This window comes from Rhinolophus hipposideros, assembly GCF_964194185.1.
Source record: "Rhinolophus hipposideros genome assembly, chromosome: 21".
Taxonomy (NCBI): Eukaryota; Metazoa; Chordata; class Mammalia; order Chiroptera; family Rhinolophidae; genus Rhinolophus; species Rhinolophus hipposideros.
In genome coordinates, this window is record NC_138067.1 from 9740639 (window position 1) to 9753540 (window position 12902).

Consider the following 12902-nt stretch of genomic DNA (forward strand, 5'->3'; position numbering starts at 1 on the left):
GGCAAAGGCCTTTGGCTTCCCCTCGTGTCTCTGAGCCACATCTGGCTTCTGTGGTGAGGGATATCCCAAGGTCTCAGAGGGAGTCAGATCCTTAGGGAGGGCATGAAGATACTGTTAGGTTGGCATTACTGTGCAAGGAAACCTTTTCTAACCAGAAAAAAAAGGAAGGCAATTATGGCACCGACAGCTTAGAGTTGTTCTAAGAATTAAATGAATTAATATATTTAAAGTGCTTAGAACATTGCTGGCATCCAGTTGGCACCTGAATGCTGACTATGCCAGCCTTGCATGAATTCCAGCTTGGTCAGTCCTCGATGGGCAAAGAAAGGGAAGCTGCCTTCCCATGAAAGAACGTTCCAGTTGTGCTTCCCCACACACCCACCCTCTCAGCTGAGACTCAGGGACACGGGAAGGTGTATGCCCTTGAGCAAGTCCTTTCCCTGCTCTAAGCCTCAATGTTTTCACCCATACAATGATTCGGTAGGACCACTGTCCTTTTACCCTCTCCTTTCTGGAGCTGTGGTGCCCAACATAATAGCTACATGTGGCTATTTACATTTAAATTGAGCAAAATTAAGTAAAATGGACATTTCCGTTCATTAGTCACATTAGCCACATTTCAGGTATTCAATCACCCTGGGAAGCTAGTGGCTCCCAAAGTGGATGGCGCAGATACAAAACATTTCCATCACCGCAGAATGTTCTGTTGGACAGCCTGATCTTGCAGTCTGTGAAAACCTAGCTCACAATGCCCCACGTTCTCTGCAGTCCCCAGCCATTGCCTGGCCCAGTGGAAGAGAGCCTGGAGGTGCCCTGGCTTCCCACAGCCTGGACCCACATACAGTCCATGCCCCGGCCTTCTGAACTATAGATGGCACATCTAGAAATGGACACTGTTGCACCTTACCTAATAGCTGCTTCTTTTTACTTAGCCTCAATTTTGTGCCTGTGGTGGCCCCTTGATCATATATCAACTTACATTCAATCTTACATTCACTCTGTGTGTTAAAGGTTATCATTCCATTTTAGAAAAGAGCAAATGGAGGCTCAGAGGGGTGGAGTGACTTGTCCAAGATCACACAGCTATATAAGGCAGAGCCAGAATTTGAATAAATATTCCCTTTGACCTCAAACCTTTTGCTCCTGCTGCTTTGCTGAATAGGGCCTTCAGCACCTTCAAGTAACCATCTTTGTCACTTATTCACTGTGGGGTCGTGCTAAAGAGTCTTCAGCCCCTAGAACCCAAGAGAAGAGCCTGGATTTCTGAGCCCAGACCAGTGTTGCATTTGTTCTTGCCAGAGCCCCAGACCTACAGGAAAACGCCAGCCAGAGGGAAGAGGTTCAGAGCAGAAGCCTGGCACTCAGGTACCTCAGTGGGATCCATTGCCTTAAGGGGAGGCATGTGATACGGGGGAGGGTACCTTTCCAGAAGAGGTAGAGCAGGGGCAGGGAGGACAAAGGGAAAAGCCGACATGGGGCAGAGAAAGGATATGGATAACCCATCCTGGCCTGAAGAAGGAACATCTGGCATAGCAACAGCAATAATGACTATCATTTAATGGATCCTTGCTATGGGTTTGGCACTGTGGTATTTTATATCCATTACCTCATGGTAATTCTTTTGAAAACGCTGCAAAGTACACACTCTTCCCAGTTGATAGAGGAGGAAGCTGAGTCTCAGATAGATTAAGTGCCTTGCCCAAGATTGCCCAGCTACTGAGAAGCAGGGCCAGGATTCGACCTCGGTATGTCGACCTTCTGGTTCGCCCAGCTCCCACGCCTGGCCACAGGGCTAGGAACTAGGGGAGGCATAATGTAGCTTCTTGCTCTGAGCCCGTATGTCCCCCACCCCAGGCTGCAGAAGTGTCAGCTCACAGTCAGTGATGTGGAGATGCTCATAGCCCAGCTCCGGGAAGGCCCCCCCCTGGACGAAGTAGAGTGAGTACCACGAGAAGCCCTGGGGCAGGAGACAGGAGGGGAGGGCAGGGCAGTGTAGGAAGGGCCTCAGCTTTGGGTGGATGGTGTGGGGAAGAGCATGCTGCCTGGCTACGAAGGAGGGGGAATCAGAGTGTTGTAACAGCGACCACTATGTAGCACTGCCCTGTACCAGGTGTATTTACATTATCCTCTCATTTAATCCTCGCATCGCTATGACGTAAGTACTGTCACTATGCACATTTTATAGAGGAGGGAATGAAGCCACAGAAAGGTCAAGGTCACACAGCTAAGAAGAGTCCAGGCTAGGATTCCAGTCAGTCTGACTCCCAGCCGTAGCTTGTAACCGCTGTCACTGAGATCTGCAAAGCAGAAATCTCACCGCATCGAGGTCTGTCTTCCAAACCACAGCACTCAGAGTGCCCGCACCCTATTTTCCTCCCGGCGTACAGGGAGATGACCTTTTCTTTTCTGGCTGGAGGAATCCCCATGCTGCCCAGCTCCTGGGCAGAGACTTTGAGAGAAGGACTTGGGGATCCGTGGGGGTCATGTTGCCAAGAGGGGGCCCCTGCCAGGACCATCCCAGGAAATCAAATGGGTGTGAAGGTGGAATGATGCAATGACATAATTAGGAGGTTAGGAGGTGAGTGGCCCCACCCCAAGGTGAGATGGATGGGGTGAGGGCTGCTTTGGGGACCACACCAGGAGCCTTGACCTGTTCCGGAGAACCGAAACAGGATTAGAAACGGTGGTTTTTACCAAACCCATATACTTCCACCCACCTCACCACCACTGAGCCTGCCTCTCCTTCAGTGCTCTCACCTGTGGTAAGACCCATCACCCGCCTGGTTACACAGACCAGACACCTCTCAGCTGCCTTTCCCTCCCCGCTTAGCCAGTCCACCCTGAGTCAGCCTACTTCCTGCATAACTCTCGAACCCATCCTCGTTTCATCCACTTCCCTAGCCCAAACCACTCTCATTTCTTACCCAGGATGACCATCAACCTCCTCACTGGGTTTCCTGCTTCCACCCTGGCCACCTCTCCCTGGCAGAGAGTGAACTGTGTTTCTCTCCTGTCAGCCTCCTTCAATCCTTTCCGCTGCTCAGAATAAAGCCAAATCCTAAAATCCCGTGTGATCCAGAACCCTGCTCCCAATCCCCAGGCCCCATCCGACCCAGACTGCTCCCTCAGTGTTAGACCCAGACACACGGGCTCCCTTTCCGGTGGCCAAATGTGCTACGTCACAGAGCCTTAGAAAGTGCTGTTCCCACAACCCCAGCTCCCTCCCACCCCTACCTTCTGAACTCCTACTTTTTCTAGCAAGTAGCTCACGCATCGGGGAAGCCTTCCCTGATCCCCAGACTAGGTCAGAAGCCCCTATCATCGTGGGGTTTATCACAAGAAGCAATTATATAAGTTGCAACATAAAGAAACAGTTGAGGGCAGGGCCTTAAAGCCAGGCTGCCTGGGTTCAAATCCCAGGCCCACCTTTGAGCAAGTGCCCTGACCACTCTCGACCCCAGTGCGCTCATCAGTAGGATGAGGATAACAGAGTGCCTACTTCATAGGGCTGTTATGAGGATTAAATATCCAGTACTTGTAGGAGCACCTGGGACAGTGCCAGGCTCAAGGCATGCGGTCTCAGTGTCCTTTGCGGTTCAGGCTCACTTATTGGAGTGATGCTCTGACTAAAGTCAGTGAGGGACTTCGTGAGTGCTGAGGGTTGAGGGGGACCCCACCCCCAGCTCAGGGCATCGGGCCCCTCTGTCTCAGCCTCTCAGGGAACCAGCTGGAAGATGAAGGCTGTCGCCTGATGGCAGAGGCTGCACCCCAGCTGCACATCGCCAGGAAGCTGGAGTGAGTTGTCCACCCCACTGTTCAGTGACAGGGAGGGCCCTGGAGAGCCCCAGCGGGTCCCTGCCACCTCTGATCCCGCGCCCACAGTCACCGGAAATAGTGCTGCTCCGTCACCACCCTTGCTTTCTCCCAGCTCCCGTGAGGTTGGGGTAACTCAGCCATGCCTTGCCTTTGCCTCTGGCATGAACCCCTTGATCCAGTTATGAAAACCCCTTGCACATGTGGAATGTGTCCCTTGGACATCAGTGGCCTGGGTTCCAGCTTGTCCTTACAAAAGCCCTGGGGTGGAGTGTTGCATTGAGACAGCATGGGGGTGTTGGATTGGGATGTTGGGGTGAGAAGTCGTGTGTTAGGGTGGGGTACAGTGTTGGGGTGTAGGGGTGGGTTGTTGGGTAGTGAGATGGAAAGAGAGGGTATTACGCTGTTGGGTGTGCTACGGTGTTGCATGGTGTGAAGTGGGGGTGGTGTTGGGTAGCATGTGGGGGGTCTTAGCATCAAGTGAGGGTTGGGGTGGGGGGGTATTGAGGTTGGTGACAGTGGTTAGAGCCTTGGTTTTGTACTTGAATCCTAGCTCTGTCGTTTAGTAGCTTTGTGACCCTGGGAAAGTAATTTAACCTCTCTGAGCCTCAGTTTCCCCATTTGTTAAATGCGATTAAAATAGTGGTTATTTTATATACCAGGAAACTGAAGCTCAGAGAGGTGAAAACAGTGAGTTGGTTCTTATCGCACCCGCTGGAGAACTTTATTCTCTGAGTGGGGTAAGGGGGTCATAGATCTCTTGGTTCACCACATGGGCCAGAATCCTTTGAGACCCCCCTGATTCAGGATCCAGGGCATCCCAAGAGTGACAGCTAGCAAGTGGCTGAGCCTGAAGGAGGGGCTTGGAGCTGTGTTGGGCTAGGGACTTCAGCTGCCTACTGATGGCTGCCTTCCTCCTCCCCACAGTCTCAGCGACAATGGGCTCTCAGTGGCCGGGATGCACTCTGTGCTGAGTGCCGTGAGCGCGAGCCGGACCCTGGCAGACCTGCACATCAGGTGAGAGCTCCCAGTGGGCTGCCATCACCCATGCCCACCCATCATTCTCTCTAATTCCTGGGAATTCTCGTTGGCCCAGGCCTTTGGGACCTGTAAATGCTCCCGCTTCCCTGCCCAGATCTCCTGTATAGCCTGTGCACCTGTTCCCAGCGACTGCAGGTGTCGGCCACTCACAGCTTATACCTCCTCTGGAGACCTTCCCTGGACCGATAACTGATATGTTACACTCCTCCCTAGCCGTCCCAGCTAGGAATGGCCAGTGACAGAGGCTGAGGTGTAACCCTCCCTCAGCCTGTTCTGCTTCCCTTGGTCCCTGACTGGTTTCTCCTGAGAGAGGGCCCTCAGTACATCACGTGCACAGGTGACCAAGTGGCATGTAAGCCCCTGCCCCATTCACAGGCTGAGGGTCTGCTTCTGGGGAACCTAACCTAAGACAGGGCCCAACCTTATTTCTGTAAGTCTCAGTATTCAGTCTGGGGAGCTGAGGACAGATGCTAATTAATATCAACACAGTCCCCACCCAGGGGGACTCTGAGCTGTGTAAGGTGGTCCCTGCTTTAAATACCCCTCCAAGGAAACAGAGACCGGCTTCACCCAAAAGGTGGATTAGAAAACCTCAGTTCACTGTATGTAATGGTGCCATAAAGGGTCCCTAGGGAGTTCCAAATGACACTCCATTCACTTCTAGGAATTTATACTAAAGAAATCACCGTGATTGTGCAAATACATTTAGCTGCAGCGATGTTCACCTCGGTATTGGTTATAATAGGGAAAACATGGAAATAACTTAATGTTCAACAGTAGGATATTAATTAAATAAACTAGGTTGCCTCGAGAGAGAACTCGATGGAACCCTGATTTGGCTGCAGCTTTAGTATGAAGGAATGACTGGTATATGACGTGACATAAAAATTTTAATTCATCATTTTTATAATAAAGCTTTCATTCATACTCAATGGTAGGGAGAATGGTATAATGAAGACCCAGTTCCCACCAATAATTATCAACATTTTGTCACCCTTGCTTCATCTGTCCCTTGAAAATTTAATTGTTAAAAAAGAATTTGTCATTTTAATCCCACTTTTTAAGGAAAAAACATTCACTGCATTAAAAAAAATAAAATAAAAGACTTGAAGGACCCTCTCCAAAATGTCATCAGTAGTAACTGATATGTAGAAGAGCTTGTGGGTGATTTTTCTTTATTTTCTTTTTATTCTATTGTATTTTCTAAGTTCTCCATAGGGATGAAGTATGTCTTTTTAATGAGAAAAACACATGTAACGTTCACTTTGCAAAGGCGAGGTCAGAGATGCACCGGCTGTAGGTGTGGACTCTCGTGTGTACGCTCAGTGTCCGTCCTGACCTGGCAGTGACCTCACCCTGCTGGGGTGAGTCCCCTCAGCCAAGGGTGCCACCCGAAAGCGGAGGGTTTCAGCCTGAGGCTCACACCAGAGAGCCGGCAGAACTGTTCTTTCAAGGACTTGCCAGGAAAGGAGGGCTGATAAGTTTGTGAAATCTCTGTGGCAGAAAGAATTTAGGACCCCGGAAGCTCAGTGGGAGTCAGAGGACAGTCAAAGGAAGTGGCTGCTCTAGAGGCAGGGGGATGGCACCTTAGAGTTCCCTCCAGGCCAAGCTAAAAAAGGACATGGAAGCGGGGACCCCATATGCCTTTTGACTCCTCCCTCTCTCCTCTCCACAGCCTCAAGTACAAAACTGTGGTCTTCCTGTTTGCCCCAAAGATGGAGGAACAGAAGGGGAACCAGGAGAAGTAAGATAACTCCATCCCAGTCCCACTCTCGGCCAGGGCCATCTCCTCCCTGACCTCCACAGCTGGACAGTACCACTCAACTGCCAGGGGACCTTAAATTCACGAAGGCTCAGGAAGCCAGCAGGCTCGGCAGGGGATGCAGCCCTAAAGGGGAGGGTCAAAGTACAGCTGCCTTCCCATTTCTGAAGTGGTGCCTGAAGAGAACCCTGGGATGCAGGATGGAAACTATATGCTGGGACAGGGGTGGAGTAGCCAGAGAACAAGGACCTTCAGCCTAAACCAAGAGTATTGCCTGGACTGTAGCTCTGATTTTGGTCAGAACTTCTGACTCCTTCTGGCCTGAGGACCCTTTAGAGGGTGTTTGCCTCCTCCAGGGTGCCTTCCTGGATTGCACCAGCCTAGCACATGGACAGAGACTCAGCTCTTAGCTCCTCAGTGTCCACCTGCAATGTCTTCTGTAGGGGAGCTTTTGAGGGCTTGCTTGGAGCTGAGGCTGACATCTCTGAAGGCACTGATGATGATGATGAGATTGATACTAACAGCCAAGGTTAATTGAGCACTTACTATGATCTGCACCAAGCAGCAAACTAAGGCAGTTCACATATATTCTCCCATTAAGAGGCTAAGTGATTTGTCCCAGGTCACACAGCCTGGAAGCGGAGGAGCCCAATTGCAACCAAGGTCTGACTGTCTCTGGGCCCCATATAGAGATTGGGTGGTGGGAAGTGAGGCTGAGGATGGACTTCGGAGACAGCAGATGAGGCGCTGGCTCAGCCTGGCCTTGGTGTGTGTCCCTGCAGGGCTCTGTTTCTTGACAGCCTGATGCCCCAGATGCCCTCTATGTTGTCCCTGTGCTTCCCAAACATCAGGTACAGTAATGACCTGCAGGCCCCTGGTGTGGTCCCAGCCCCCTCCCTTCTCTTCACAAAGCCTGGCCCCAGGCCCCCGGCCCCAGGTGCTCCCTGGATGGCATGACCTGCTGTATCCAGGAGTTGTGGCCTGGCTTCCCTGCTTCCCACCTCCCCTGCCCGGCCACTGCAGGCAGGGCTCACATGGCAGCCCCCTTAGTCACCTTCCCCGCCCAGGGACCACCCTCCTCTTAGCTCCCCTGACTTCCAGCAGCAGAGGGGTTGTGGGAATACTGGACGGAGAGGATGGGGAACATGCAGCCTCTTCTTTCCTGATCCTGGGGGCTCAGGTCAGCCCCCCAAGGTTCCCATCAATACTGTTCTGGCCCTCTTTCTTATTCTCTGTCCATCAGTATCTCCTTCCCTGTCTGTCTCTCATTCCTTCTTTCTCTCATTTTCTGTTTCTCTCACATTTTCTGTGGTCCTTTGCTCATTCTCTGTCTGTCCTCCTCTGGCACCATCTGTGTCTGTCTGTCTGTCTATCAGTCTGTGTGTCTCCTCTCTCTTTTACCTCTGTGTCTGTCCATCTTGGTCTCCCTCCCTCTCTGTGTCTCCGACTCCATCTGGTTCTTCTCTGCCTGTGTGCGATATTTTATCTGTATGTTGGTCTGTCTTTGTCTACCTGGGTACCAGATGCGTCTCAGTCCCTGTCCTGCAAGCCTGGTTCTCTGCCTGTGTGTCAGGAGGTGGCGGACCACTCTGTCCTCTTTTCGGTGGGACAGGGCTAGAGGGCTGTGGTTCTGCCCTCCACAGGCTGACACACTGTGGCTTGCGAGCAGAGCACCTAGAGCAGCTCTGCACAGCACTGGAAGGAAGCTGCCGCCCCAGTCACCTTGAGTGAGTGGCTATTACTGGAAGGCGGGTGGGTGTTACTGGAAAGCGGGGGGATGATCAGTCATAGGGTGTTAGTGTGTTGGGTTTTGTTTCGCTTTTGAAGATTTAGATTGTCAGTGCTTTCTTGCTGCAAATAGGAACCCTATAGAGAATCTGGTGAAAGTTGTGCCTCTTCCCCCTAAAATACAGGACCCCCACATTTGACTCCCTCTGAAGCCCATCTCTGACACCCCCCCCCAGGGGTCACAAACCTCAGGATAAAAACCCTCGGTGAGACCCCAGCTGATTGGCAGCCCAGGGTCGTGTCCCAGTTTCAAGGAAAGCTGAGTGACTGAGCGAGTGGGTGGAGAGCCAAAGCTCCTGCCCATCTCCATCCCCACCCTCCGCTAACCTGTGCTCCTCCTGCCCCTGCCAGCTTATCAGGCAATGCTCTGGGAGATGAAGGTACAGCCCGGCTGGCTCAGCGGCTCCCTGGGCTGGGTGCTCTGCAGTCCTTGAAGTGAGTAGCTGGCTGGGCAAAGTCTCTAAGGCTTGTCTTCATCAGAATGAGGGGATGTGGGGAGTGGGGGTTGTCCTCGGTCCCATCTCACTCCCTCCTGGGGTTCTCGGAAAGATGCATGTGGATGGCCCAGCCCAGTCCCTGATACTCAGGTAAGTGTTCATCAGTAAAGGGTATGAATCTCATTAAAAAAGATACTGGCCTTTGTGGCTCGACGATCTAACTTCTGATTTAAGGTTTCACTTCTTGGACCTGTCTCTGGGAATCCCAAGTAACCTGGGGCAAGGCAGGCATGGTGGGAATTATACCGGATGAATGGAATGGCTGGCGGCCATTCTGGCCCTGGGGTGCAGGGAGGGGCTGTTTGATAGTGTGTGAGCTGAAAGACAGGGAGGGTTTGTACCCCACAGGACACCCACGCAGGGTACCCAGGGCACCTGGCAGAGAGAGGGAAGATGTTCAGTAAGGAAGGGAGGCTCTGGTAGGAGGCCAGGAACCCCCAGACTTTGCCTGTCATAGACCAGAATTCCTGGGCCCCACAAGGCCGCTGTGTTCTTGGCCCCCACTACCCCCCACCACTCCACCCAAGCTCTTCTAGGCCAGTGAGAGGAGCCCCAGTGAGCATAGGCCTAGGTTCCTGGTGTGGCCTTGGGCAAGTGACATAACCTCTCTGAGCCCCTGGTTCCCAGTGAGTTAACACGTAAACTACAGAGGGGTGTATTTTGCCTACAGCTTTGGAATAAGGGCTGTGGCTTGAGGGCTCTTCCTGCTCAGACAGTCTCACTGGGATGCTGGGAAGAACAGGAGGTTGCCTCAGTTGTTGTCTAGGGCCTGCATCTGGGTGGGGAGGAAGGCCTCACCACTGCAGGCAAATTATATGCAGATTGGAACTTATGGGGCAAATCCCCATGCTGTGAACACCTACTATGACCCAGGTCCTATGCGAGTCTCTACTCACCTACCAGGACCCCCATCCTAACGAGTGTGACATTAAATGGCAAATAAAAACCACCATTACAGATTGACAGGCTATGAAAGAAAGGAAATCTTTTCTCCCTGCTTTTTGAGCAAGAGCCTCCCGCCCCCCACCCCTGCCATTTTCATTTTTCACTGGGCACTACCCCTCCTTTATCTGATGGGGAAACTGAGGCACCACTCTGGCTTAAAAGCGTTCCCCAGATTCATCACAAACAGAGGGAACTATTGAGTTCTAATCTCAGCTCTGTTAACCTGTAACTTTGGGCAAGACTGTGCCTCTTTCTGGGCCTCAGTGTCCTCATCTGTACAATGGGGAGTTGGGAGAGACACTCTGACCATCCAGGTTTCAGTGAGTTCCATCCTCTGGACTCAGGGACAGCCCTCCCCTGCCCTGTGCTCTGATCACAAAGAGGGTGTTTTTGAGTCCTGGGTGACCTCCGTCAATGCCATTCCTATGATTCTCCAGCCTCAGTGACAACGGCTTGTCCCTGGACAGTGTGATCAGTTTGGCCCAGTGCTTCTCTGCAGTGCAGTGGGCTTTCCACCTGGACGTCAGGTGAGCGTGCCTCTGGGCCCCCTCCCTGTCCCCTCGTCTGTCAAATTCATAATGTAGCATCCTCAGGGTCTGGGGGATACAGGGTCAGTGTATGTGTGATGGGCTCAGGAAGTGAGGTGTCTCCTGAATGAAGGAATGAATGAATGAACGAATGAATGAATATAGCCCAGGGATACCCAAATTGTCACCCTTGCTTGGGATGCGGACCCTTTGCCCTTTCTCTGACTGCTGCCTCCTTTCTGCCTGCAGTTTCAAGAGCCAAGTCATCATCCTGAGAAGGGACAGAAGAGCCAGGTGAGGAGGGAGAGCTCCAAGGGTGGGGTGGGCTCTCCTCCCCACTCTGGTCCACACTTCCTACAGGTACCCTCCACCTTAGATCCATGTGGACCACTGTCAGCCCTAGAGTAACCCCCCACCCCAGGTCTGGCTAGAACTAATCACTACTTCTGTACCCTCACACATACCCTGTATAAATTTGCAATAATCAGCCATCTTAAACCTCTCTTGGAAGAAGCCAGTGCAGGTGCAGGGGAGGAACAACGAGTAAAGGCCACAGCAGAACAGGTGGTCTTTATTTACAGGAGGGAGAGGGGAGCATTTGTGTTTCTGCCTTTCGGGGACTTTTGCAGACCTCTGCAGACACAGCTTCAGATGAGTCACCGTCCTTTCATACTCTGAGAATCAAATTTGAGAAGCCAAGAACCGTTGGTGCTCTGAAAAAGTTTCCACCTGCTTGCTGTAAACAATGAAAATAGGTAGTTCTCCACAGATGTTCCTGGCTGCCCCCTAGGGGGGCACCGTGGTCTAGCTTGGGAGGTTGGCCCAAGGGCCTGCCAATGTGGGGCCAGTGGGGCTGACGTGGCAGGGAAGAGCACTGGCATACCGGATGGCTGTCTGAAGCCAGGGCTCGCCCGAAGCCCGGTAGTCTTGCTTTCCAGACTAGGGTCTCCATTTCTGGGGACTCGCTGGCTTCTTGAGGCCAAAAGAATGGAGGCACAGAGAGGCAGAAGTCATGTGAAGGCCACCTTTGGTGATCAGAAAGAAGAGAAACTCTGTCCTGCTCCCTTCACCCGGTCAGGTGCTGCCCCCTGGACGGGTGTAAGCGGCTGGCTTGCTCACTCTGGCCTCAGTTTCCCCATCTGTACAGGGAGGGGCTTGATTGTCACAAGGACCCCTTCCAACCCTGACTGATGAGTCTCGTCTTCCAATGTGGATGATTTGAACTTTCCTCTCAAATGTTTTCCCGACTTCAAGGGATCTGTCAGCTGCTGGGTCTTTGCCAGAGTTCCCGGCTGGAGGCCAGTTCTCGGGGTTCGGTCAGTGCTGCATCCCCAGGAGCTTCTGGTACCATCTTACCCACTTCTTATTTGGGGTAACCACAGTGGGGTGAGGGCTCAGGAAGTGAGGAGAGCACAGGGGGTTAGGGCTGGGGACGAGGAGAGAGAGTTTCAGGCAAGGAGGGAAGAATGAGAGCTGGTGACAGGGGCTGCTGGGCCCAGCATTCTCCTTAGACAAAAGATCCCACATTGGTTTCTCTGAAGACTTTCTGGCTCTGCCATGAGGGGCTGTGAGGTCCTGGCTGGACCCCTCCCCTCTCGGGGCCTTGATTTCCTCACATAAGAAGAGAGCTGCCTAAGCTGAGGCCTGAACAGAGTTGTCCAGAGGAGGGGAGGGGTACTGTCCAGACAGGTGAGCCAGCTTGTGTGGAGGCTCAGAGGAGTGAAAGCATGGCTTTTGGGAAACATTTCAGTGTGGCTGAGAATATGCAGGGAGAGTGGAGGCAAGTGAGGCATGGAAACGCTGGTTTGCTTTTAGCCTAAGGATAATGGGGAACCACAGAGGGCTTTCAGCACAAGAGAGCCTGGTCAGACTTAGACTGTTTAAAGATGAGATACTGGCAGGGTGGAGAAGGATGGCAGGGAGGCAAGAGGGGAAGACCGAGAGTATTAAAGTGGTCCAGGTGAGAGGTGATGGTGAGCCGAACGTAGGCGTGGCTCAGTGGGGAGGACTCAGGGGCTGGATGAGGGTATCTGGGCACTCAGGGGGTCAGAGTGATGGGAAGGGGGCCTTGGAGAGACATAGGGGGTGGAGAGCGCTCCCTGCAGGGGGAAGAGCCTGCTGCCTGCAGGTTGGGGAGGAGGGTTGTGAGAAGGAGGGGAGAGTCCCTGGAGCTGGACATGTGCCCTGAGCCCTCTCTGAACCCCTGCCTGCCCACTGCCCCTTTTCAGCCTCAGGGAGTGTCAGCTGGAGCCCCCGAGCCTCACCCGCCTCTGTGAAACTCTGGAGAAGTGCCCAGGGCCTGTGGAAATCAAGTAAGTAAGGAAGACACAGCCCCAGAGGGCACAATGCGAGCATCTGCCCAGTGACCTGAGGGGTGGGGGGAGTCCTCCTTAGAGGCCAGGTGAGTCTTTTCTGGTTCCTTCCTGCCGTCCCCATAGCCCAACCCCATGGGAGTTCCCTGACTTGCTCCCAAAAGCCCAGATCAGGTACCTCACCCCTCCCACTGAGAGAGGCTATGCTGGGCCTGGG

The 12902-nt window shown here is 52.8% G+C and overlaps 1 protein-coding gene across 1 annotated transcript in view; it reads left to right on the forward strand.

Moving 5' to 3' along the window:
• NLRC5 (NLR family CARD domain containing 5) overlaps positions 1-12902 on the forward strand; it is a 52241-nt gene that overhangs the window by 11739 nt on the left and 27600 nt on the right. The window contains 12 exon segments of the mRNA XM_081032293.1: positions 1300-1365; positions 1855-1938; positions 3712-3795; positions 4741-4830; positions 6530-6598; positions 7399-7467; positions 8260-8343; positions 8756-8839; positions 10284-10373; positions 10623-10667; positions 11628-11717; positions 12602-12685. Of these exon segments, the coding sequence (XP_080888419.1) occupies positions 1300-1365; positions 1855-1938; positions 3712-3795; positions 4741-4830; positions 6530-6598; positions 7399-7467; positions 8260-8343; positions 8756-8839; positions 10284-10373; positions 10623-10667; positions 11628-11717; positions 12602-12685 (939 nt within the window).